Below are 26,271 nucleotides of genomic sequence, written 5' to 3'. Positions count from 1 at the left end.
ATAACATTTTTTTAATATAAAAATTTCAATTTTTCTTAAAAATAATTAAAAACAATTTGTTCCAATCTATCTAACGATAAAACGTTCAACTATCCGGTACAATCGACTAATCAAAGGCGCTTTACTTTCACTTTAGTTAAATAATATTTTTTTGTTTGCAATATAATTCATTTTTAATTGATAAATAGTTTGCACAAGTTTCTATCTAAGTAGATAACTGATAGAAATAACACGTATGATGTCCAGCTGTATTACTATCACTTTCTTCGAACGATATATTAATAAATATTATCAATGTAACTTTTTGCATTCGTAGATCTTTATAAACGGATATATCTATATAACATAATTTTTATCGGAGAATCATGGGACTTTTAAAAGACAATACAATGTAGAATTTTAACGTTTGGACTTTGACTTTATATCTTATCGTCCAATCACTATCGATAAATTTAATCTACTTATTTTACTTGATACTTTCCGATACTAATCCAATACTTTCAATATTTTTTTGCATCGTTTGTGTACCTAACTATCGTCAATGAGAAACATTGATCGTTTAATAAATAAAAGATAACGACAAAGTATCGAAGCTAAAAGAACGGCGAGACTTTTATCATTTTATTTATTTGATACATTCGTTAAATGCAAATTCTCCAATTTTTCGTTAATACTTTTTAACGAATTTTGCATTTCCATCCACTTAAGAACTTCTGATACGTGTTTCTCCGCTTTTTTCAAATTCTTTTCTACGTCTTCTGTACTTTGCTTCAATCCGTTCGCTTTAATAAAACGTTGAACCTTATGAAACTGATCCCATGATGTAATTTCACCGATTACTGTCTCAACAATTTCATGTGAGTCTTCGATTCTATAAAAATATCAATTAGAAACGGCAACATTGAAACGTAGAAATGACGTCGCCAATTTGTTAAGAAAATATCAAAATTACCTAGCATTTATTTGATCCCAATTATCTATGATAAAATCTATAGTGACGTTCACGTTTCCAACGCTAGTGTACATGAGTGAACGATAAACGTCTACTCGATCGTCCTTCAAAATCGGCGTATCATTTTCTAATGTTAAATTTAATAATTTCTCGACTAAAATTGGATCTTCTATGCCACTTAAATTATTTAAATTTATAAAGCTTGGATCACATTTATAAATTTCGAGAAATTTATTAAATAATACTTCGTCGGCTTCTTTCATACCGGTAGTAAATAACCATGGTTTCAAATTGGTAGATATACTGAAAGAAATATATAATTAATATTTTCTCCTTTCAATTTAAACTATTTAAAATAACAAAGAATATTTACGGATTCGAATGAGAATCATTTAAATGTGCTATCAATTTGACGTTAGCTATTTTCTTGCATTCCAAATGACCAAGCTTGCTGGCCAATTCAAGTACCTCGACTCTTTTCAATTTCGTTAAATGATCATCGTTTGGTTTTTCATCGTAACCAACATTTCGTAATAGACCATCGATCAATCGTAAAGCGTAAGGCTACGAGAGTCAAAATAATTTATGATTATTTAATATCAAGTGTGTATACTTGTTCGTAAAATCATGACACATTTGATTAATATCATTTGTACCTTAAGGAAGGCACCACTTTCTGGAAATTTAAAGTAATCTTGAAACGTGTCAAAAACTCTGAACGCTGAATACCACGGTATATAATCTGTTTCCCTCCATAGATAATTTATTATTTCCAAAAATACAATTGGATTTAAACGTTTCGTACGAACCATATAACTCGAGTCATCTATAATTTGTGCTCGATTCAACGGATGAATCTTCGTATAATTTTCCGTATTTAAATATTCAGCTATTTTATTCCAATTATCTGTGTCGTAATTGACTCGATAATAACCTATTGTTAAAAATCGTTGTCACGATAAATTTAACGTAGCAGTGGTACCTACAAGTTTATCGTATTTTATATAATATTTTTTTTTCTCGTACCAGTTTGTTGCACATTAAATACGAACCAATCGTTCGGGTTGATGTTATCGATCGTCAAACTCTCGTCTCGAGGTTTTAACCAATGCGTTGGTAAAGTTGAGCAAAAGTTAACTTCACTTTTGCTTGTATAATTAATGGGTATCCACCATTTTACATCATTTTCGTCCTCGTCGTCGTCATTTTCCTCATCTTTCTCGTCATCGATATCAGATAATTTAAAACATTCTTGCGTTACAATTATCACATCGGTATTACGATCTCGTTTGGCTGTCACTAGAGGATATCCTTTTTGCTTTAACCAAGTATCCATTATTTCTTTGATATTTATTTTGTTTAAATTCATCGTATCCTCGAATATTTTCCACAATTGATCAGGCGTAGATGTGTCGTATTGGCTGAAACAATGAAACATTCATTTACAAATCGTAAATTATGTTTATTCAAGAATGCATTTAAAAGTATATAACACTAACAATGTATTAAGATACGTTACTATTCCTTTATGAAAGATTGTTTGAGAAAGACAATGCGAAAGCATACGTAAGATGCATGATCCTGTAACATATTTGATTATAAGATAAAATACATATAAAAAAAATAGGATTATTTTATCACATTAATTACCTTTATGACAGATAGTAGCGGGAACGCCTAAAAAAGGTTCTTGGCAAATGCCTTTGTATGGTTTATATTGTACAAAAGAATAATTATCCCCGTAAAATGTAATTGTTTGTTGAACGACCACAACAAACATTTCCAATGCTCTCCATTCTGGATATGCCTTAATAACGAATAATATATATATGCTCAATTTGATTAACAAGAGATGGATATATTATTTTGTATATCTGTACCTTATCAATGAAATAATATTTAAAATAATGTGCCAAAGATTCATTTAACCATAAATAATTCCACCAGGAAGGTCCGACTAAATTTTCAAACCATTGGTGAACTAAATTGTGTACCACGAGTCTAGTTATCATTTCTACATTATACGTATCCGAAGAATCTTCCACATATGTTATATCATCTTCGCTGGTTTATTTAAAAATATGATATATTTATTATTAATTAACAATGAGATTATTTAATTAATGGAAATAAAGTTTAATAAAATAATGATTACTCGTAAACGATGAGGCCCCAATTTTCTGTGCATCTACTCGAATGATTAGGAATTATTACGTGATCTATCTTTGGTATTAATTTAATAATACCTGTATAATTTTCAAGCTGAATTTTTGTCTTTTCCGTAACTTCATGAATAAGTTTGGCAGCGTTGGACCAATTTTGTCTACACCAAACGTTGACGGTATCATCGTAATTAGAAAATTGTTTACTATCGTTTGGTAATAAAACGATTCCTAATAAGTACGTTGACATGATCGGTGTTTTTTGAAAACGCGTCCAAAGATATCCTTTCTCGTCGATTAAGGATTGTTCTTCGATCGGCATGTTCGATAAAGCAACGTATAATTTTGGATGTTTTATGGAAATGGTAAAAGTTGCTTTCATATCGGGCTCGTCGAAACAGGGAAAGGCACGACGTGCAAAGGTCGTTTTAAAATTTGTTACGACGTATCTACTGCAAAAAAAATATTTGAATTTATTTTAATAAGCAAGACGTTTTCTTCAATCTATTTCGAACGTTTTATACTACGATACAATGACTCAAGTTTGTTAGATAAGATATAAAGATAACAATAGATAAAGTTATTTCTATAATGCAAAATTTCTTACGTACGTGCAGCTACCTTGTTTTTCGTCCGTAAAAAATCGTCTATTAAAACCGTGTGAATTATCTTCGAGCGTGCCGTTAAACGCGAAATGCAACTTGTAACAACCTGGTTGAATGACATTTGTAAAACGTAGTATAAACAATTCTTTTTCCTTGACGTAAATTTGTTCTATCGGTTTTAAATGTTCATTTTTCGTATTAGTCAGCACAGTTGTTGTCTCGTTTATGACAATTTGATCGCAATGCAACGTAATATCGAAAGTTGATTTTCTAACAACGAGATCGATAGATATTTCACCGTCGAATTTTGAAAAGCTTAATGTCAACTTGATATTGTAATGCGTTGGTCGTACGCCATCCGGCAGACGATAATTAATTTTCTCCGGTCTGTATCGATCGGCTTTCTGACTATTATCATCAATTGCAAGCATCGTAGTTGACAGCTGTAAATAAGATAATGAAATTGCATTGATGCTTTCGGAATATTTCCCAATTCAAATCAGAATAAATTTTTGTTACGACTAAAGAACGATTGATTTCCGTATCTCATTAATTATTTATTTCACGTTACGATCTCTTGTGCGATTAGATTATCATTCGATTGAATGAATTACAAATAATTATTATATGTAAAGGGAAGATGATTTATTTTCTTGATAATCAATGATCCACGATATTTCCGTCAAATTCGAAAATATTATTTATGTTATCTCTTAAAGATCAATTAAAAGTAACGTATAGTATAAAAAAGAAAAAAAAACAATATACGAATTCGTATTAAATAATTTTGTAGGTAATGAAATACATCTCAAAATATCATAACACACAGGATCAAGTTAAAAAGAATATATATATATACTATTACAAATATTATTTGATTTCGTGTATAATAAATTTATTTGCAATGACGATTTATCGCGAAAGATTAATTGTTGCTGATTGAATCGTTAAATTAATTGTTAAACAAATTCTAGATAATAATATATCTTGAATAACAATACACAATATAACGTTTCTATTATCATTAAATATTTATAATAGCTCATTAAATAAAGATAAAAAGAATGGTATAGAGCTATTTTCAGATGATCGATAATAATTGCGGCATGTTTATTTTTACATAATGAGATAAAGCACTTATCATTATGAGTCACCCACCTACCTTTTTTATCCTTGGGCGTTCTCACTTTTATAATACGACGCACTAGACACCTCTTTTCGAATAATTTATTTAATATTATAGCCTATTTTTATATAATAGAAATATAAAAAGGAAAAACTAGGGGAAAGGTAGATGATATGAAAGAAGAAGAAGAAGAAGAAGACTAAAAAGTTAGAAAGCACACGCGATACGCGTCATCATCATAAAGTCAGTCTATTGAAATCTCGTTCGATCGCCATGACGGTATTATTATCACGAGTATTACGAAGTTTCACGAGAATTGTCGATTGCTTACGATCGTGAAATGTTTCATTCATTGCTTTGAAAAGTCCTACTACCACCCATTCATATATTTCTCATACTTTTTTTCTCTTTCTCTCTCTTCCTCTCCTTTTTTTTCCTTCTTTTTCTCGACAAAATTCGCATCGCTGTGATTCATTGATTCATCCTACTTTTTCTTTTTACCCCCGACGAATTCCGATGATACTCGTATTGAATAATAACAATGTTAATAATTGAGGTAGATACCGTATATTTCGATAAATTTATTAATTAAATTTGCACTATTATTTTCGCATTAATTGATTGTAGTAGCATTGACGAGACCTAATGCTAGCGGCATATTTTTCTCGATTTCGGCTTGAATCATCTCAAAATGATGTATCATTCTATCCAATGGTTTTCCTTTGGATGAATATATAGCTATCATCTGTAACAAAATAGTTTTGTAACTATTTTATAAACTTTGTTATCTTAATCACGAATAATTATCACAGAAATAGAAAGAAACGAAATTGAAATTGATTTAATATCCAACCTTTTTAAGTTGTTCTCTCGTAGTTATTCGATATGAAATGAAATAAAGAGTATTGGTTATTGTATCAGTTCTGAAAAATAACGAAAACAAAATCAAATTAATAAATAATATTTAATGATATTAATATAAATGATATTATTATATTTGTTATATTACTTCGAAAATGGTTCATTCAAATTTTGACTAATAAAATCGATAAGTGTATCGAGGCTAATTTTGGATTTAGCCACCATTTCTTCTAATACGGTATCAATATCATCTTTAGAAATCGGAGAATCTTCGGAAAAGGTTATAGCCAAGTAGTTTTCTAAAATTGTCCGATTGTACGAACATGAGAGATACGTTAAATACATTTTCTCCTGTTTTTTCACGTAAATATTTAGAACATTATTCCATACAGACTCGTTCGCATTTTGTAATCCGTAACAAAATATCCAATCTCGCGAATCTGGTAGTATCCTACGAAATTTACGAGACTAATCATCTATTTCTGATCAATTTGTTGTCAAATTATTGAAAATAAATATTCACATCATAGATTCCGAATTTTCAAGATACTCGACTAATTGAGCTGTTGCATTTTCTAAACATTCAGGAACATCAACGTCACAAGCAATTTGTTTGATCATCTGTTTCATTCTAATCGTCCAAGAATCATCTTCCGGATTATCTTTATAATCCATATCTTTTAATTTGTTATTAAGAAGTCGCCGTAAATAAGGCTGCAATGAAAGAAAAATTTCATTAGTATTAGTCAACATTTTAGTATCAGTAATTTTTGTTCGAACTTGCCTTGAGGATAACGGCAATTTTGGGATTATCCTTCAAATGATTAAATTCTGAATATATTCGGAATATAAGTTTCCATACTAAGGGATCGGTTTCTCGCGATATATAATTTATTATCATTCCAAATGTTGAAGGGGATATATCTTTTTCCATTAAACTGTTCTTGGCATCGTCGATTATTTGAACACGATTTAATACGTGTATATTATCGTAATCATCGGAATTTAAATAACGTGCTATTCTCTTCCAATTCTCTTCATCGTAATGCACGCGATAATATCCTATGATAAAAATATATAAAATAGATATATACGTATAATAAAAAATAAAAAAAAAAAAAACACAATATTCGTTAGAATTTCTATTTAAGTTTATACCAGTTTGTTGAATATTAACGATGATCCAACCATCCTTAGGAAAACCTTCAATCGTTTTCGTATTTTCCGATGGACTCAACCAATGTGTTGGTAAAGTCGATGAAAAATCAGGATTAGCTTCAGTCACAAAGTTCAAAGGTATCCACCATTTGTTATTACACGTTTGATTAAGTTGTTCCTCTAATGTACCACTAAATTGTCTCACTTGTATAGTTCCATTATCGTAATTTCGATCCACGACAATCCTGGGATATCCTCCTTGTTCCGTCCAAGTATCCATCATTGATTTTATATCGAGATCTTTGTGTTTCACATTTGACTGGTCCAAAACAATTTGCAATGATCGCCACAAATCGTCTGGTGTTGCGGTCTTATATTTACTGATATAAAAATATAAGAAAGAAAAAAAAAGAACAACAATTTGCTTTTCCTTTTTGTCAACAACACGTCCAATCCATAATAATTTGACTTACTTTTCATAAATATATTTGATAAGACCGGCACGAAAGATTTCATCGGTGATAGAATGCGACAACATTCGTAAAACGATTGACGCTTAAAAAGAACATATCAAAACAAAATTAGTTCTATTCACTTGAAGATAATATTAAATCGATCAGCGAGATTGACCTACCTTTACGATAAGTAATAAATGAATAAATGCTAGGAATATCTGAAGGACTATTAACAATTTTATTCATCGGATATTGATACTGACACTCATCCCTGCTGAAAGCAATTTGCATTGTGTTCAAGACAAATTTATCCATCATTCGTGTTTCATTGAATACCTGTATCGTAGAAAGATATGATTTAACATTAAATTGTATAAAAAATAGATCAAATATAAAATCAGTAATGTAATTCACGTTATATTACGTTACCTTATCCGTTATGTAATATTGAAAGTACGCAGCAAAACCCTCGCTCATCCACATATATTTCCACCAACGTGGACCAACCAGATTACCAAACCATTGGTGTGTCATTTCGTGTGCAATTAACATTACGATTCTATCCATTTCATCAGTGTTAGTCTCATTTTCTTTGTATACTACTAAACTTTCTCTACAATAGACAAAACATTGAATTTAATCTAATAGTTCTAGCATCTATAAATTGATATTATATTTTTCATTATTAACGATATATTTCTTACTTATACGTTATAAGACCCCAATTTTCCGTAGCACCGCTAGAATAATCAGGGACAGCAATGTGATCAATTTTGGGTACAATTATATCGCTTGCCATGTATGCCGTCAATTCGTCTTCTATCTTTGGAATGACCTTGAGCAAAAATCGTACAAACGGAATGACAGATTTCCTTGCCCAGATCGTAGTGTTCCTCTCGGGTAAAGAAACATGTTCGAAGTCGGTGATCACGAAGGCCAAGATATTGGTTGCCATGATCGGAGTTCGTTCGAAACGAGTCCATACTTTATCCTCGTTTTCGTCAGTGAACGATCGTTCGTAAGCTGGCATATTTGACAGAGCCGTAAAATTGGCATAATGTTTTATGGAAATGTTGAACGTTGCTTTAAACGCTGGCTCATCCCAACAGGGAAAAGTACTACGCGCGCTGATTGGTTGAAAGTGAGTTACCGCAAGCCACCTGATTGACATTATGTTATTTCATTTTTCTTTTCTTCTTTTTTTCTTTGTCTTAATAGCAGTAGATTCAACTTACGTTCTATCACCGTTCTCGGTGGCATAAGAGTGTCGATAAAAACCATGTAAATTTGACGAAAATGCACTTGAAAATTCCAAATGTAAATTGTAACTTGTTAATTCGATGATATTGTCAAAAACGAGTATTAACATTTCCCTATGCAAATCGTAACGATGTTCCTTAGGTGAATACGATTCACCGTTGTTCTCATTTTTCAAATAACTTTGCGTTTCGTTAATATCAACATTCTTCCAATTTAATTCTATTAATTTCGTTGGTTCTCGAACCTCGATTTTAATGTCTAAAACTCCGATAATATTAGAATCAGGCATCATTATATCAGATTCAAATTTCAAATCGTAATGCATCGGTATAACGTTTGTCGATAATCGATAAACAATCGTATCACTTTCGTTCCCAACATTTTTGTCGTTTGCCGATTGAAGGGAAAACGCTTCGATGGTAACAAGTACGAAAAGTAAATTTATTAATTTTCTTAACATGTTATTCTCTCGATCGTTTCTTTTCTTTTTTTTTAAATTCCAATTTCAATTTTGATTAATTGAATTAATTACTTACTTTACGAAAGATTGTGTTCGATCGTCTAGCCCACGAACAAGACACTGTGTCTAAGTAGTTAGAGAATAACGCATATCATGAAAAAGTATCGGTGTTATAGTGAAATACCTTTGTAAAAGGAGAGGTGTTAGTTCTTATGCACAAGAGAGCATTTATAGTTAAATGCATTATTTACGCATGTGACCTATGTGACCTGTATGACGCAGGTGACCATTGTTTTATCTGTATTGTGTAAACATGAAAACGCATCATAAATAGTGGAAAGGAATTATACGATATTTTATAACTATATAATCGAACTAAAAGAATATTGAAAATTGACAATTTTTCTAATTGCTAGAATTAAAAATCTTGCAATATGTGACATTTCAATTGAAATTTCGCTTTAATAATTAAGAATAGTTATTCAATTTGAAAATGATTATATATTTGATATATAATAATTTATTTTAATTGAAAATTATTTACATTAAAGTTATCGTTTTCGATTGTTTGATATCGATAGAGAATATCTGTTAATTTACAATGTAACTTTGCTTGTTAATTTAATTTTTTTGTTTTAAACCATGCCTTAAAAGTATCGAATAATTGTTCATAACTCGTTAGAATTTTTTCCCTCTTCTTTACGTGCTTTATAATATTTTCATCTTCATTCAAATCTTTTAAATGCAATTTTATCTGAAATAAAATGAAGTTACTAATTAATGCAAATATTCATTCAGTATTTTGAAATTTACAAACCTCTTGTAACTTATTCTTATCCGTAGCTGAGATTATCATAAATAGGGACAATTCCAATCGTAACTTGTTACTAAAAAGAAGAAGAACTTTTATTAATAATAATTTTCCAAAAATATTATTTTCATTGGAAACAAATCATTTCACTTATTTTACCGAGAATTAATTCCGTCCCAATTTCTTAAAATGAAATCAGTAACCAAATTTATCGTTTCATATCGGGTATAAAATAAAGTTTCATAAATCTCTATGCAGTTGTCTTCGGTAAAAGGTGAATTTTCAGCTATAGTCATATTCAAATATTTTTCAATGACAGTTTCATCTTCGATGCAATTCAAAAAACTACAGATCTCCGATATATTATTACTCTTTATATCCCATAACTTATTCCACATCGATTCGTTGAGATTATTTATTCCGTATCTATAAGCCCATTGTTTCAGATCAGATGGATATCTACAAATTGTTTCTTTGATAAATACACCATTGATGATTTTCAATATTTTTGAAAACTTACTGATCTTTATTAGAAAACTCCAAAAATTCTATCATTTGAGTATTGGCCGCCATTATGCATTTGAGATGACCAAGAGAACAAGCTAATCTTCTAATTAGTAACTTTGTCAATTGAGTTCTGTAGTCATCATCATGATCAAAATCAAAACCCACGCTCTCGATAAAATTATTCATCAAATTGAGAGCATATGGCTGTAAAAATAGTAAATAAACAATTGTAAGAAGAAAATAAAATATGAATACAATATTAAAATGCAATATGAATAAAATTAAAGTTCTTAAAAATGTCAACTATTCACCTTAATAAGCTTGCTACCTTCTGTAGTTTCTATTAAATGATGTAAATTGACCTGATATATCTCTAATATTGGACGCCATACGATATAATCAATTTCACGTGATAAATAATTAAACAAGTCTAAAAATATTGTCAAATTCATCCTGTTTGTGACCATCATACTGTAAGAGTCTTGAATGATCTGTGCTCGATTAAGAACGTGTATCTTTTCGTAGTTAGGTGAATTTAAATACTTTGCCAACTTTATCCAATTAGTCTCGTCGTAATTAACTTGATAATGTCCTACAAAATAACGCTTTTATCATTTAACAATTGTTTTTTATTTATTAAAAACTTAATTAACACTTTACCAGTTTGTTGCACGTTAATTATTATCCAATCATCGGAGTCAATGCCATTAATAATAATACTGTCATTTTTTGGACTCAACCAATGAACGGGTAGCGTGGACAAAAAATTTGTGTTTGTTTCTGTTGCATAATTTATTGGTATCCACCATTTGTCGTTGCACTCATTTAAATCACATTTACCAATCGAAATCGTGTCGTTGTTATCGATGCATTGTTTAGCAATTTCTTGAGTAATCGTTGCCTCACCAGTAACGTAATTCCTCTTTACTGTTACAAGAGGATAATTTCCTTGATATATCCAAGTTTCCATTACTTCTTTAACATTAAATTCACCTCGTGATATTTCTGGAGTATTGTCTACGCCAATTTGAATTTCATGAAATAAATCGTCGGGTAAAGCGTTGCTGTATTGACTAGAAAAAAATTCAAATGAAAAATCTTATTGAAAAATTCCATTAGACTTAACTGCGATTAGTTTTATTGTTGTAACGTTATTCGCTTACTTTTTTCGCAAGTAATTAATGAGACTACTATGAAAAACTTCATCGGTGACGATATGACGCAACATATTTAATAAAGATTGTGCTGCAGATGAGAATAATGAAAAAATATCAATTTCATTTTAAAATAGCAATACACACCAGATATTTCATTATCTCGATTACTTACTTTTTGTGTATAGTATGACATCGAAAATGTCTTCGATATCTTTAGGACTGTTTACGTTATAACTAATTGGCTTTTCGCAAGAATTATTGTTATATTCATGAATAATTAATTGTAAATGAAATGGTAACATTTCCATGAATCCCCAACTTGGAAAGACCTGCAATATATATTAATGAGTCAATATAATTTTATTTTATATAACAAAATGCAAATTTCTCTTTATGCACCTTGTCAGTTATATAATATTGAAAAAACGAAGCGAAGCCTTCGTTCAACCAAATGTGATTCCACCAAATAGGACTGACTACGTTTCCGAACCATTGATGCGTCAATTCGTGAACAACGATCATCGCAGTCATAGTTGTATCGTGAACACTGGATGTATTCGGATTGTTGAGAAAAAGTTTCTCGCTGAAATAATTGTAAAAGATCATATCGAACGAATTACAAAAGATGCATTGAAGTTTTTATAAATATAAGCATAGAGAGTGATTACTCGTATGTTATGAGACCCCAGTTCTCCATGGCACCATGACGATAATCTGGAATAACAACGTGATCCATTTTTGGTATCAGCATCGAACTGTTCGTATATTCTTCGAGAAGAACGGAAGCCTTAAGAGCGACCTTGTAACCGAAAATGATCAATGGAAGAATGTTACTTCTCGCCCAAATTCTAATCGTACCGTCGGTGTTAGAAATATTAACAAAATCTGACAAAACGAAAGCCAAAGTATACGTGGACATTATGGGAGTCCTTTGAAAATGAGTCCACATTTTGTCATCACTCTCGTCGATTGTCGAAATCTCGTGAACCGGCATATTCGAAAGGGCTGTGTAATTCGTTCGATGTTTTATCGACACGTTGAAGGTTGCTTTTAAGGAAGGTTCGTCCCAACACGGAAAAGCTTGTCTAGCGTGCGTAGCTTGAAATTGCGTTGTTGCTAACCATCTATTCAAATATCGCGAGAATTCAAATAAATTTCATTAGAAATTGTTATAAATATTTTTCTATGTCTTTTTTTTACTCACACTTTTTCGCCGTAATCGTTCGTATAAGAACTCCTGTAAAATCCCGTCAATTGGTCATTGATAATACCCGTGAATTTTGCGTAGAAATTATAGATACCTGCCGGTATAACTTTCTCGAAACTTATCGTCATGATTTCCGTCACATTGCAATAAACGAAATCAATTGGATCGTATTTTTGACCATCTTCGCTTTCCAAATAAACGCCAGTCTCGTCAAATGTTAATTCAAGAGAATGGAAATCCAATGTCCGCGTCATATTTTTCAGATTAAGTCGAGTAATCGTTTCCCCATCGAAGGTGAAATTATTCTCTTCCATATACGGTATTAATTTGATATCGTAATGTATCGGTATTGCGTTTCCACTCAAACGATACGATTCTTCCGATATTTCCCAATCGAGATTTTCATTTTTCTCAGAACTTTCATCTTCCAAAGGAAGCGTCTTTAAACTTCGGGCCAATAGCAAAAGCAAACCGACTAGTGTTTTGATTTTTTCCATGTTTTCTTACAATAATATCAAATTAATGATAATAATAATTTTTCTTCTCTCCAAGTTGACATCGATCGTCCTATTTTTATTTACAGTCCATGTTGTACGACAAATTCAATGAGAATACAAAGTAATATTTGGAAAAAGATAAAAGATAACGCTATAATATCACTTTTTGACGTAGTTTAATTAAAAAAGAAAAGAACTTTCGTTAATGATGTTCTCGTAACATCTTTTTCTAATTTCTTATTTAATATCGTCGATATAACATTCAACGAGAATAATTAGGAATAAACGGCGATGTTTCACGTATACTGATTGAAAGAATAATTCACGAGTTAAACTTCTATCCCATTTTTATATAAACGCGCATGCGCTTTCAGACAAGCGACTAAGCACGATTGTCCATTAAAATTCTATTCACACATACGCGAATTCTAAACCTTGATCTATAACTTGTTTCTGCAATCGTTAATAATAAAGTTTATTCATCTAATTATTTCTTTACGAAACGCTCGTACATACAATTATCAATGTAATATTTAATCATAGTATCTAACGAATTAATACTGAAAATAAACTAACAAATCTACACGCTAATATAAAGTAGTAATATTTTATTAATTTAAATTATATAAATATGAATGGTTATAACAAGCAGGTATTTACAATCATATTGCGTCTGTTATATCTATTTAACATATACATACACATTTAACGTACATTTATATTTTCAAATGCGTTTTTTCAGTTAAAAAAATATCTTTTCTCCAATGAAATATCACCGTAACAATTTCTTTGTTCGTGTTGGTATATATATAAAAAATGTAAAAATTAATAATCAAAGAAAATGAAAAGAGAGAATAATTAAAAGAACAACATTGAATAATGCGCGGCATGATGAAATGATGTTTTCATCGTGCCTTTCTATTGCAAATAACACATTGAAATTAAAATGATTGTTATTGTAGTGCCGCGAGTAATAAAGATATAGTTATTAAGGTGGTAGTAAATGTAAGAGAACTGGAGCTATTTGGTTTTTGGGTTGTAGTCGTTGGTTGGACTGGATTATTATTTGTTATTAAATAATTCTTAATAGTAGCTTCATATTTTTCGAACCATTTCATGTTTCTATCTGCAATATCCAGAATTTGGGCCGTGTCTTTTAAACCGGTCGCTGAAGTAATGTTTTGTAGCTGAAAAAAAGAATAGTACAAATGAATAAATGTTAATTAATGTTAATTAATGTTAAACTTTATAAAAAAAAAAAAGGAATATAAATTTCTAACCAAATGTACATCCTCCTTTAAAACAATTCTGCCCGCAAATTCATAAAGGTAATCCCATAGTTTCTTCTCAAATTGATTGTTACTAAAAAAAAGAAACATTTGTGAGTATCATATACATTTACGTGTTGTACATTTTATATCACTCACTATTATATAGTTTAATATTATTAATTTTAAATTGCTTACGCAGCTTTCAATTGTTTAAGATGTTTGTCCACAAATTCAAGAATAACTTTGACACCAACAGGATTATTTGAGTATATTGTTTCGAAAGTATCGATGAAATATATCTTTAAAGGTTCTATATTAAGAAATTTGTGAAGGAAATTGCTCAAAATTTCTGGCGACGACGAGCAACCCAAAGAAGTGAACATTTCTGTTCTCTCATCATTACTCATAGATTCTGTCAATCCTTTAATAAAAAGTCCTTCCCATTCATCCTTAGTAGCAGGCCTTACTGCTGCACATAAAGTAACCTTCTTCAAATCTGGAGAAATACTGGAATCAATTATTAAACGACGGATTAGATTATTATAATTTGTAAAATTTCATTTTTTGTAAATTTGAAATAAAAATAAAGAAAATAAAATAAACTCACGTAACATTGTTATTTGGCTCGGACGAAAGACGAACTAGTTCAATGGCGTGACTTTGACATTCATTCAATCCAAAAGCACAAGCCCATTTTATCGCGTCCACTCTGAGAAGTTTCATTAAATAATCATCATTCTCACTTTCAACCATTGACGTAATGTTATATAACTGATGAACCATTGGATGGAGATAAATCTAAAACGTTCGAAGATACAACGTTATATTTTCATTCAATATAAATGATATTGCAAATGAAAATAATTCATAATGTATCTAAAATATACCAAAAATTCTTTGTACAAATCAGTTAAGCCTAATTGTTTGTTCATCGTCGATAAACCGTTCAACGCTGCCTTCCAAACGACGTAGTTTGTTTCTTTTTCAAGGTATTTGACTAATTTTAAAGTTACGTCGTAGCTCAACAATCCGGCATGCGCCAGATTAAAAGCATCATCGACTAGTTGAGCACGGTTCAAAGGATGTATGTTATTGAGATCATCATTTAACAAATATTCGGCTATGATGTCCCATGTCTCGTTATCGTAATTGACTCGATAATATCCTTAATAAATAAACAAAATTAATATATATATATATATATATAAAGAAGTAAAATATAAATATCTAGACAATTATTTTTTCATGACTCTTACCAGTTTGTTGTACGTTGAAGATAACCCAACCTTCCGCATCGATATTTTTATCAATAGTTATCTCTTTATTGGGTAACAACCAATGTTTAACTGAAGTATCACTGAACGTTGAATTATCTTTCTGTTGCACATAGTTCAAAGGTATATACCAAGAATTCTTATTGGCATCAGTTCCTTTTACAATATAAAATGGTTCTTGTTTTACGGTGATCGATGGATTTTTGTCTTTTCTATTTACGGTCACCGTAATTACTGGATATCCCGCTTGTTCTGTCCAAGTTTGAAAAACTTCAGCAAACTTAGTTTTTTCCGGCAGATCAGTCTCCTTTACAAGTGTAGAGAGTTGTTTGAAAAGGTCTTCCGATGTCACGGATTTAAATTTACTAACAAATTAAAATGTATTACTTAACAATATATTATATATATTTTCAAGATTACGATAAAGATTAATTATTAAGTCAGCTTACTTCTCTGTAAGATATTTCTTTAGACCTTTTTGAAAATTTTCCTTTCCGAGGACGTGACTGAACATTCGGATGATAGAAGCACCTGTAATAAATCAATTTTACGTAATCATTAATTCATATAAAATATACTTTTAAATAGATAGTTACCTTTGTCGTAAGAAATGGTGTCAAACATATTGCTAATTTCTTTTTCGGAAGATGGGTCTGCATCCAAAGCCCGTGATTTATATTTCTCTGCATCGTACGCAAGTGCATTTTGGAGAGATTTCACGTTAAATTGATGCATGAAATGCCATTGTTTATCGATCTGTAAAAGACAATAAGAATGTATTAACGCACCGTAATGCATCAATTCAAATGGAATGGTTTAATTTTGTAATTATGTCAATTCTTACTTCATCGGTGATTAAATATTGGAAATAAGTGGCAAAACCTTCGTTAAGCCAAATGTATTTCCACCATTTAAGAGTTACTAAATTTCCAAACCACTGATGTGCTAACTCGTGGGAGATTATACTCGCTACTCGTTGTTCATCGATAGTTTTGTTTAGGTTCTTGTCGTACAAAAGAGCTGTTTCTCTGTTAATAAAAATCATTATTTAGTGTCACGAAAAAAAGTAAACTTACACAAAATATTGATATTAGATTTTCCTTACCTATACGTTATGAGACCCCAGTTTTCCATTGCAGTCGGTTTCAAAGAAGGTAGAGCAATTTGTTTCATCTTTTGAAAATTATCCATGGTATAGCTGATTCCAGTATAATTACTCATAAAATCTAATACTTTATTACCAATAGTTCTAGCACTTTCAGTCATATTAGATTTTACCAATCTTGAATAAACAATTACATTCTTTTCTTCGTATTCAGAAAATTTAGTTACCGCGTATGCTACGAGATACGTGGACATTAACGGAGTTTGTTTGAACACTGTTTCTTCAAAATCTCCATCGTTGTTTACCGATTTTACATCCATATTCGAAATTGCTGTATATCCCTTGTTATATTTTATCTGAATAGAGAAGGTTGCCTTTAGGTGTGGTTCATCAAAACATGGGAAAGCATTACGGGCACCGATTGGTTCAAAATCTGTCACAACGTACCACCTATATGAATTGAATGAAAACGTAGATAAGTGGATAATAGAAACAAATACAAAATTCTATAACGTTGGATACATGAATTTAATTTACTCATCAATGTTTTATGTTTTTCTTTATCTTACCATTCCTTTAAATCTTCATCAAGGTAAGAGTCCTTATAAAATCCTTTACCAACATTACTAATCATTCCTTTATACTCCAATGTCAATGTATATGTCGAGCTCTTTTCGATTTCTTTATTTAATATCAATTTCTGAATATCTGTACCATTTACAGGTTGTACATCTATTATCGCAATCGCATCCGTATCCTCCTTCTTAGCCGAATCTTTTATTATCTGTTTTTTCGTTAAACTGATAGAGTTTGTAAAATGGAGTTGGATCTCTTTCGTTTTTTCTGTGGCTTCTAAATTTATAGTAACTTTTCCGTCATATTTGTAATCAGGTATTTCGAATTTGTTGAAGTCTAAACTCAAGGCAATGTCGTAATGTTTTGGTACAATATTTCCAGATAATCTATAATTAGGCGGAGTTCCGTCATATTCAGAGTAACGGCTTTTATCAACAATTGTTTTCCTCTCATTAATAACTTGGTTATTTCTTAATGTATTCAAATGCTGTGATGGATATTCAGCCAAAGCTATCACCACGAGCAACGCCATGGACATTAATACTTTCAAAAGAGCCATTTTGGCAGAAGGTAATGTTTCTTTCTACTACAACGATCCAAATTTCTGATTTCTGTCGAACAATTGATTAATTAATAAAATACATTTTTAATTATATTTAATTAATGAACGATATATGAACGAGATATGAATTCCTGTAAATTTGGTGAATCTTCACTGTGATCGATTCTGTATTTAAGAAGAAAAATTAATAACTAAAAATTTCTTTTAAACATATGCAACTATTCAACTAATTTAACTATCAAAAGTGTTTTCTCTGACACATTATATGCACGTATGGTACTGTTTATCCTTAGAAGAACTGTTAAAGGTATTCTCTTTGCATTGAAATACGAGCCTGATGATATTTCATTAACGACTGTCTCAACTTGCCTATTTTTACAAGTATCGTTCGAATTTCTAGAAAGTCTTTGTTCAACACTATCCCGAAGTATGTCGTTGCTGTATAACGCGATAAGTTTTGAAATACCCACAAAAACGTTTGTAAATAAGAATACGAGATCGAACGTTGATTCAATATTTGTAAATTGATGATAAACGGAATGATTTATCTTCCGAATGAATTATATCGACACGTAATACTCGTTATAATTCGAGAACAAAATGAAATTGAAACTTTCTTTGCTTTCACATACACAATACACAGTTGTAATTGTTCTCCAATGTTACAGGATGCTCCCTGTATAATGCGAAGAAAAAATTTCAAACTTATGAACAAAAAAAATATATATATTTATAAATGTTTTATATAAATACGCACGATAAATATAAATATATAATATAATAAAATATGTAATACCTTTATAAGATAAACGAAAAAACAAATGAGAAGAGAATAAACGTCCGTTCCTCTTGTCGATGGTTGTTGATCGAAAACCCTATCGGCAAAAATCTTCGTGCTTTATAAACCAGTATCGATGTCACCGTGATATAAATTATGTTCCTCTTCTAATCTTATCGCACTGGTCGTTCACAGGAGAAGATATTATATTCGTCGAGAGATGATCATTAAGTGTTCTATTTTTTAGGTAACTCGCAAAAAAAATCCTCAAAATGTTTCATCAGTGTTGATAACAATTAAGCGATAATTTAGATACAATAGAAACCGACCAATGAGCATCGAACGAATAGATAAGAGTGAAGCCAGGTTCGATTCGTTGTCTTATCGATTGAAATCGTTAAAATGTTCATACACGAAACGTTAAAATATAGGTCTCATTTTCTTTATTCTTTTAAAGTAATAAATTTAGAAATGTGAATTTTATTTCATCCGTTATACTTTAAATTAAGCAAAATCGCGTTGTTGCCTAACTAATAATACAATTTTTACAAGAAAATGTTATAAAAATGAATGTATAAATAATGCAATGTCAATTACATTCATAATATTATAATTGTATATGTTGTCGAAAACAAAATATTCCATGAAATAGTATTAAATTGTATTTTTTGATAACAATCGTAGACATATAATCTTTTTTTTCTTTTTTTATCTGTACCAGATTAAAAAGTGACGTCAGCGTATATTACTAAGTGTTGAAAATTCATTTATCTTGTCTCATTTTAAATATGATTCAATGAATATCGATGTTGTATTGCAATGGTAGGTATAACGATCATTATTATCCATATTTGTAAGTTGGAAATATTTTCTCTATAAAAGATAAACAGATATTGGGTCGTTTTTAATTATCGAAGATGGAAACGAAAAAAAAGAACATTCAACTTGTTTGCCATTTCTTTGCGAATGATTCAATTGATATACAGAAATTACTTTCGTTACAACAGTTTCATCCATTTTACAAAACCAATCGATATTAACAAGCAACGACCTGGCAGAAAGATTTCGAGTATTAAATTTAAGATAAAGATAAAAATTGGGATAAAGAATTCAGATAATTACGCTCGAAGATAAACGTACAAAATTATTTTTTCCTCTAAGATACTTTATTTAAATATTTTCCACATTTAACAATTTCTTTTCTTCGAATGGTTAAATATCTTATAATAGAAAAAAATATTTTATACACGATGTATATATCAACACGCGTACAGATTTACAAATTAGATTAGAGATTTGTGGCAATGATAGGAGCATATTTTTCGACCCACTTTGCGTTTTCACCGGCTGATTCAATTGCTTTCTTAGCTGCTTTCAATGCTGATCCGAGACGATTCCCATTTTGTTCGACGAAATGATTAAGCTATAAAAATTCAACGTCGTACATTATATCATCTTACGATTTATTACAAACATTTATCGTACTCGTAATGATAAATAAATATTATAATTACTTTATTCGTTTGTTCCATAGTTGTCATACTTTCTCCTATATTATTAAATATCTTACCTAAGAAATCGTATCCCCGTCTGTGTTGGAAAGAATAATAGTTATTTTATAGTTACTTTACTTTGATCAAAAATATATATCTTCGTTTTAATATGTATACACATATATATATATTCGATACGTACGAATCGATAATGCTTTCGAAATTGTTTTCAACGAATTCTAAAGTATGATCAACGTTCTCTGGATTACCTTTCGTAACAGCAGTAACTATCGAAAATCTGTATTGCTTACGAATTTTCGAACTTGGAGAAATCGATAGGTTGAGGTACCTATCGACAAGTAACGATTTGTGAATTTTCATTGGTACACGTGTGTACTACTTACTTATTGATACTCTATGAAACATACTTATTCAATAAAATAGGATTTCGACTGCATCCTAGTGCAGACAATAAAAGCTCTTGTTCGATATGTAAATCCGTCTCGAGAAATTTGTTCCACATTGTAAACCAATCATCATCATTCCCATTACGTATACCAATGCAATAGACGAAACTTTTCAAATTTGCTGATATTCTAAATAATGAAATATAAACGAAAAATATCGATATTTAATGATATAATAATTGATAGAAAACGCGTTTATAAGAATCTCTCATTTTACGTTTTATTCGACTCCGAAATCCACGAATTAAATAACATTTTCGATGTATCGAGGCAGTGTGCGTTATTCAGAGCACAGGCTGCCGATAAAATGATCTCACGTTGAAGTTTTGTCCGTACGTTACTGTAATACAAATCCTCCTTGAATCCTAATAACTCGTATATAGGTAGAATCAGATTTTCGGCGTATTTCTAAAAAGAAAAAACAAAGAAAAGAAACTAACGAAATTCAGGGGATAAAAAACATTTTTTTCCGGCTTGGATGTATGACTCGTTATAACGAATAACGACGACAACGACAAAATGTATAAAACGAACTATAAGAGAGCAATTATCGATCGAAATTACTTTTCCATCTTTAACCGTGGCTTTCTTATTAATTTTTGTTGTTTTGTTTTATTCATTTTGTTTACCTGGAATGCTTTATGAACCGTCGATATTTTATTTAGAATTCGATTGAGAAACATGAAATTATTAATGGCAGCTATCCAAGGCTCGTAATCCGTCTCTCTCTTAAGATACTTGGACAAGTCAAATGGGATAGAATAATTTATATATCCTGATCTTGCCAGATTAAAAGCATCGTCGAGGAGTGCCGCACGATTCACCGAGGGAACGGAGATAAACTCCTTTGATCTTAGGTGATCAATAAGCATCTTCCAATTGGACTCGTCGTAATTGACTCGGTAGAATCCGATTTGTTGTACGTTGAAAAGTACCCACTCGTCGTCACGAAAGTTACGAATCATCAGACTTTTATTTCGAGGAGTCAACCATAGCTTTGTCCGAGTCCTTTGAAAATCGATGATAGACGAGCTCGTTGCGAAGGTCAGAGGTATCCACCATGCGCCAAGTTTCTCCTCATTGTCGCCGTCCTTGATTTTTTTTTCCTTATCACGATTGAGATAAAATTTTTCTTGCGACACCAATGTCTGATGTCTCGTGTAGTTACGTTTCACCATTATCAAAGGATATCCAACTTGATTTGCCCAAGATTCGAAGACGTCCTTGATGGATTGACAATTGTTCGTTTCATTCGACGACGTATCGATTGATCTCTGCAAATAATGATACAAGTTGTTTGGTCTTGCTGCACGATACGACCTAAAATATGCCTTTAAACATTATCACCGATTAATTTATATGTATATATTATATTATATTAGTTTGATTAGACAATAAAAAAAACACATACATTTCTTCCAAATAATAATGCAATCCTTTTTGAAAGACATCTTCACCGATCGCATGTTTTAACATTCGAATTACGGACGCTCCTATAGACGATAAATAAACGTTTTATTTTATCTATAGCGAGAGATAATTTTGGAAATAATACGAATAGAAAATTTAGAAACCTTTTCTATACGTAACAAAATCTAACATTGCCATGATGCTATTAGGACTTCCAACGTTTCGACCATTCATGGATCTATCGTGATTCGTAGAATCTAAGAGAAGAGTTGGTTGAACGTAATCGACGACAAACATGTCCATCATTTTCCATGTTGGTTGTATCAAAGAAGGTCCAAAATATTGAAAGTACGAGGCGAAACCTTCTTTCAACCATGCGACATCCCAAAATTCAGGTGTTACCAAATTTCCAAACCACGTGTGCGCGTATTCGTGTGCCATAGTTGTCAAACCATTGATCATGTTTCTCATTGGAATTGTTTCGTTTTCAAATAAGACAACCGATTCGCGATACGTTATCATACCCCAGTTTTCCATGGCGTTGAAATTGAAATCGGTTATGGCAAATTGATCCATCTTTTTAATCGGATTCTCCACTTTCATCCAATCCCGTAATGCCGAATAAATTAACCAGCCTTGATTCAAAGCTAAGCTACCGTGCGTACGCATGCTGTCTCTCGTCCAGATTTTAAAATCTTTCGAAAATTTGGAAAATTCGACCACGTAATCGTGCACCGACCATCCGACCAGATACGTTGACATTCGTGGTGTAGTCGAGAACGTCGTTAAACGATAAAAATTGTCTCTGTAAATGTTCCAATTTAATGATATTGATTGAAAATATGAAACTATTTGGAAACAACTACTGTCGATTACATAAAATCGAAATATTTTTCTTTTTATATACCAACATTTGTTCAATCCTTTTTACATTGGTATTACTGGTAACAGTTTGATTAGAATAATGACCGATGGTTATTGTAAATGTTGCTTTGAAATGTGGCTCGTCCATACACGGAAAAGCTTGACGTGCGTAAGTTGGTGAGAATTGAGTTACACCGATCCATCTGGTAAACAATTTTAAATATGAAAATAAATGAAGTTCGATGATATAAGAGACATAATATTATTTGACTCACTTCTTTCGTCCATCCACCTCATAGGAACTTCTATAAAATCCAAACACGTCATCCCTGATTTCTCCCGAAAATGAAAGAATTAATGTATACCGTCCAATTTCCAAATATTTCACGCATTCGATGATATAAAATTGTCTATTTGTATCGATGTATTGATCGTGAATTGAAATTTTATCAATTCCTTTGTATAGGAATGTTTTATCCTTATCTATTCTTAACATATTGGCATGCAGTATTATCGTGTTTGTCTTTTCCAATACGTCCAGCGTTATTCGAACTTCGGCTTCATAGTCAAACTCGTTTACAGCCAATTTTGTTAATATTCGTAGGTCATAAGATATTGGAATTACGTTAGTTGGTAATCTGTATATCAACGCATCATCGATTTTGTCGTTTGATCGACTATCGTTCTCGTTACTCGCAAAATTCAAATCAATAAAAACGAGATAAACAAGGAAACTTAATATTATCTTTTTCAAGAAAATATCCATTGCGTTCATTTGAAACGTTGCTTTGGCCAATTACAAACGATACAAATCATAGAAAAATCGACTTACCGAAGATTCGAAAAGATTAATCTGCTTCGTCGTGGCTCGATTAGAAATGAAATTTATTTATTGTGCAGCATTTCTTTATCGTGATCAAGACGATCTCTTAATCTTCGGATATCTATTTTGTCATTTATAAAGTACTTTAACACATTGATATATCGAATGCTATTGATTGTAGAAATTCAAAGCAACTTACGAATGGAAATATTTACTTCTGGTAAATAAATAAAACAATCATTGCGAGACGCAGACAACTTCTCGAGAAATTGAACGCTTTGAGAGTTAAGAGTCTGATTTTGTTCCTCGGGAAAGAAAGTGTGTTACTAAATTCTGGATTATTATAATACTTTTGAATAAACAATTAAAAAAAAATGCTTTGGTAACGTTTCGTTCAATCATTTTTCTTCTATTATGTATTACAAAAATCGTAACGAATTTATCTATCGGTATCAAGCAATTATTTTTAGCAAATAATATTGTACGATAAGATTTCATTATACGTCCGTTTAATCAAATTTCCTACCTTATTATCGAGCAAAGTACAAAGTTTTATTCATCGTAACGATAATATTTTTTTGTTATCGTATTAATCGTCAAGAAATCTTACGGAAACCGACTATTAATCTTTAATACCAATCATCTTTATTATATTTATGATTCATTTTTGACGTATGTTTTTTTCTTTGAAAAAAGAAAGAAACTATGACACGTTCTCGCGTCGTTTCTTTCAAAGTATTTTATTTTTTCATGTTTTTTTTTTTGCGAAATCGAAACGATGTATTCTCAGAGGTTAACGATGTTGAGGTTTTCGATGCAACTCGTAGAAATTTGCATATAATGGAGACAGAGGTGAGCGTGTCGTATGCCTTAGCCTTCGTAAATGTGTTTACTTACATTCCACATAGCTCGATATTGGAAGCTCTCTGACGGACGTGCCACCTTTGCTCGTACACGAGTACTTATACGAACATACCTCACGTAATTCGATGCATCATCGTCGTCATTCCTCTTTGCTAAAACATCGATCATTATATTCGATCATTTATACGAGTAAGTAATTTTAAATTTGTCACAAATCGGACGAAAATAAATCCGAACTAAAATATATTATTTTCCTTTTCTTATCATTATCTTGTACGTGCTTCTTATATCTAATTTTGAATACAAAATTTGAGGACAAAAAATTATCACTCGATAAAGTTAATTATCTTGTACAAAACCAATCGTGATTATACAAGAGAGACAAATTTAATAAGATTAATAAATAAAATATAGAATATTAATTCTCGTCCGGAAGTTTTCGGATTCACGATCTGTTTTTAAGAATTTATACATATATATACCTGTGTACCTAAACGTAACTACGCAGACAATGATCTTCACTTTAAACGATTTTTCTCTCTTTATTTTCGTTCGTTCTTTTCTTCTTACTTTCTTACCATCTCTTTCTCTACCTTCTGTCTCTTGGTTTCATATGAGACAATAGAATTCTCTATGGATTTAAACAATGCTGGTCGACTACGAAATGAATAATTACATGGATTTAACGAGCTACTACTACTACTATTTAATTACTTGGTTGACTTAACGAGCTTGTCTGTGTATATACGTTTACCTTGAATCATCAAATGTTATACGTGTAACTAGTACTCATTCTTCAACTGTTTTTTTACTATTTAATTGTTGGTGTAAAACATGGTCAAATTATTAACACCTTTAAATTGTCGAGAATGAAATGTTGTTCTCGAAAGAATGCGTATCACTCAAAGTAGATTTGATCGAATGAGAGGCTAAAACGAAGAACGAAAATCTCCGAGGAAATTCCAGTCATGATTGTTCTGCATAATAAAAAAGTCCCATAGAGTTCCATTATACGCTGCCATGGTATATACGATACTTAAAATCCATGATGAAGCAGTCATACGTTGAAAACTTTCGAAGTTTACTGTATCTTACGTAGTTTTTGCACGAAAAATAAAATGAAATGAGTTCATTGCTTCCACGTATACTCCTTCGAGAAATGAAACTTTGGCTTAGCCGCGTTTAACCCTTTGAGCAGTGAATTTTGCAGTTAATTGCTTAACTGACTTATAAGACATTGTAGAGCAAAGAACAATACAACCACGATGAGATCAAATTGTAATAGTTAAAATATTCAAATAGTAATAAATATTAAAATTAACGGTAATTTTAACTTTGATGTCATATTCGAAAAGTAAATATATGTTTGTTAAAGACTATCATAGTGAATATAATATATATAAATGGAAGAGTTCTTCTACGAAGAATAGACATTTTTACTAAAGAAAATATTTAAACAAGAAAATGAATTTATTTGACTTTACTTTCTTTTTCCCCTTGATTAAGTTATCCGTGCTTCTTATTATTCGTTTATTTTTAACTCGTATTATTCGTACATTGTGTAAC

At 30.9% G+C, this 26,271-nt stretch overlaps 5 protein-coding genes across 5 annotated transcripts; all 5 read right to left on the bottom strand.

Moving 5' to 3' along the window:
- Positions 1–29: 29 nt before the first annotated feature.
- Positions 30–4,967, bottom strand: LOC122522135 (aminopeptidase N-like). The gene is made up of 11 exons (XM_043642947.1): positions 4,882–4,967; positions 3,726–4,162; positions 3,108–3,566; positions 2,833–3,016; positions 2,603–2,759; positions 2,452–2,533; positions 1,979–2,373; positions 1,609–1,886; positions 1,326–1,516; positions 953–1,255; positions 30–871 (listed from the first exon to the last, which is right to left on the bottom strand). Exons 2-11 carry the CDS (start codon positions 4,148–4,150, stop codon positions 622–624), a joined length of 2,724 nt encoding a protein of 907 aa, XP_043498882.1. The 5' UTR covers positions 4,151–4,162; positions 4,882–4,967; the 3' UTR covers positions 30–621.
- A 491-nt stretch (positions 4,968–5,458) lies between these two features.
- LOC122522134 (aminopeptidase N-like) lies at positions 5,459–7,224 on the bottom strand. The gene is made up of 6 exons (XM_043642946.1): positions 6,865–7,224; positions 6,491–6,768; positions 6,230–6,420; positions 5,855–6,157; positions 5,699–5,768; positions 5,459–5,590 (listed from the first exon to the last, which is right to left on the bottom strand). The coding sequence occupies exons 1-6, from the start codon at positions 7,145–7,147 to the stop codon at positions 5,459–5,461; spliced, it is 1,257 nt and encodes a 418-aa protein (XP_043498881.1). The 5' UTR covers positions 7,148–7,224.
- Positions 7,225–7,333: 109 nt separating this feature from the next.
- On the bottom strand, positions 7,334–8,508 carry LOC122522133 (aminopeptidase N-like). Its single transcript, XM_043642945.1, has 4 exons — positions 8,024–8,508; positions 7,749–7,932; positions 7,499–7,655; positions 7,334–7,419 (listed from the first exon to the last, which is right to left on the bottom strand). Exons 1-4 carry the CDS (start codon positions 8,488–8,490, stop codon positions 7,334–7,336), a joined length of 894 nt encoding a protein of 297 aa, XP_043498880.1. The 5' UTR covers positions 8,491–8,508.
- Positions 8,509–9,655: 1,147 nt separating this feature from the next.
- On the bottom strand, positions 9,656–13,218 carry LOC122522132 (thyrotropin-releasing hormone-degrading ectoenzyme-like). The gene is made up of 11 exons (XM_043642944.1): positions 12,719–13,218; positions 12,183–12,638; positions 11,914–12,097; positions 11,687–11,843; positions 11,521–11,602; positions 11,018–11,430; positions 10,669–10,949; positions 10,371–10,561; positions 10,010–10,309; positions 9,857–9,926; positions 9,656–9,793 (listed from the first exon to the last, which is right to left on the bottom strand). Exons 1-11 carry the CDS (start codon positions 13,216–13,218, stop codon positions 9,656–9,658), a joined length of 2,772 nt encoding a protein of 923 aa, XP_043498879.1.
- A 655-nt stretch (positions 13,219–13,873) lies between these two features.
- Positions 13,874–24,782, bottom strand: LOC122522131 (aminopeptidase N-like). Its single transcript, XM_043642943.1, has 22 exons — positions 24,739–24,782; positions 23,294–23,347; positions 23,066–23,221; positions 22,319–22,959; positions 22,156–22,237; positions 21,374–22,064; positions 20,962–21,152; positions 20,706–20,873; positions 20,480–20,626; positions 20,299–20,374; positions 20,082–20,207; positions 17,438–18,027; positions 16,869–17,318; positions 16,608–16,791; positions 16,360–16,519; positions 16,213–16,294; positions 15,746–16,128; positions 15,377–15,654; positions 15,097–15,287; positions 14,685–14,996; positions 14,499–14,580; positions 13,874–14,405 (listed from the first exon to the last, which is right to left on the bottom strand). Coding segments are annotated over exons 1-22 (5,280 nt in total). The 5' UTR covers positions 24,741–24,782; the 3' UTR covers positions 13,874–14,171.
- Between the last annotated feature and the right edge of the window lie 1,489 nt (positions 24,783–26,271).

This window comes from Polistes fuscatus, unplaced genomic scaffold (assembly GCF_010416935.1).
Source record: "Polistes fuscatus isolate 324 unplaced genomic scaffold, CU_Pfus_HIC Scaffold5, whole genome shotgun sequence".
NCBI classification, from domain to species: Eukaryota; Metazoa; Arthropoda; class Insecta; order Hymenoptera; family Vespidae; genus Polistes; species Polistes fuscatus.
This window is presented reverse-complemented; position numbering and strand designations above follow the sequence as displayed.

Excerpts from the sequence above, each read along its gene's own strand:
- LOC122522135 (XM_043642947.1), bottom strand. The coding sequence starts at position 4,150 with ATGCTTGCAATTGATGATAATAGTCAGAAAGCCGATCGATACAGACCG. Across the intron at positions 3,567-3,725 it reads GAAAAACAAGGTAGCTGCAC|TAGATACGTCGTAACAAATT; the intron begins GTACGTAAGAAA and ends TTTTTTTTGCAG. Across the intron at positions 2,374-2,451 it reads GTAACGTATCTTAATACATT|CCAATACGACACATCTACGC; the intron begins GTTAGTGTTATA and ends TCATTGTTTCAG.
- LOC122522134 (XM_043642946.1), bottom strand. The coding sequence starts at position 7,147 with ATGATGGATACTTGGACGGAACAAGGAGGATATCCCAGGATTGTCGTG. Across the intron at positions 6,769-6,864 it reads CGTTAATATTCAACAAACTG|GATATTATCGCGTGCATTAC; the intron begins GTATAAACTTAA and ends TTTTTATCATAG. Across the intron at positions 5,591-5,698 it reads CGAGAGAACAACTTAAAAAG|ATGATAGCTATATATTCATC; the intron begins GTTGGATATTAA and ends ATTTTGTTACAG.
- LOC122522133 (XM_043642945.1), bottom strand. The coding sequence starts at position 8,490 with ATGTCAATCAGGTGGCTTGCGGTAACTCACTTTCAACCAATCAGCGCG. Across the intron at positions 7,933-8,023 it reads TGGGGTCTTATAACGTATAA|AGAAAGTTTAGTAGTATACA; the intron begins GTAAGAAATATA and ends TGTCTATTGTAG. Across the intron at positions 7,656-7,748 it reads AATATTACATAACGGATAAG|GTATTCAATGAAACACGAAT; the intron begins GTAACGTAATAT and ends TCTACGATACAG.
- LOC122522132 (XM_043642944.1), bottom strand. The coding sequence starts at position 13,218 with ATGGAAAAAATCAAAACACTAGTCGGTTTGCTTTTGCTATTGGCCCGA. Across the intron at positions 11,844-11,913 it reads AATATTATATAACTGACAAG|GTCTTTCCAAGTTGGGGATT; the intron begins GTGCATAAAGAG and ends TATATATTGCAG. Across the intron at positions 11,603-11,686 it reads TGTCATACTATACACAAAAA|CACAATCTTTATTAAATATG; the intron begins GTAAGTAATCGA and ends TCTCATCTGCAG.
- LOC122522131 (XM_043642943.1), bottom strand. Across the intron at positions 20,208-20,298 it reads CTATGGAACAAACGAATAAA|CTTAATCATTTCGTCGAACA; the intron begins GTAATTATAATA and ends GAATTTTTATAG. Across the intron at positions 15,655-15,745 it reads CTTCAACGTACAACAAACTG|GATATTATCGAGTCAATTAC; the intron begins GTAAGAGTCATG and ends TTATTTATTAAG.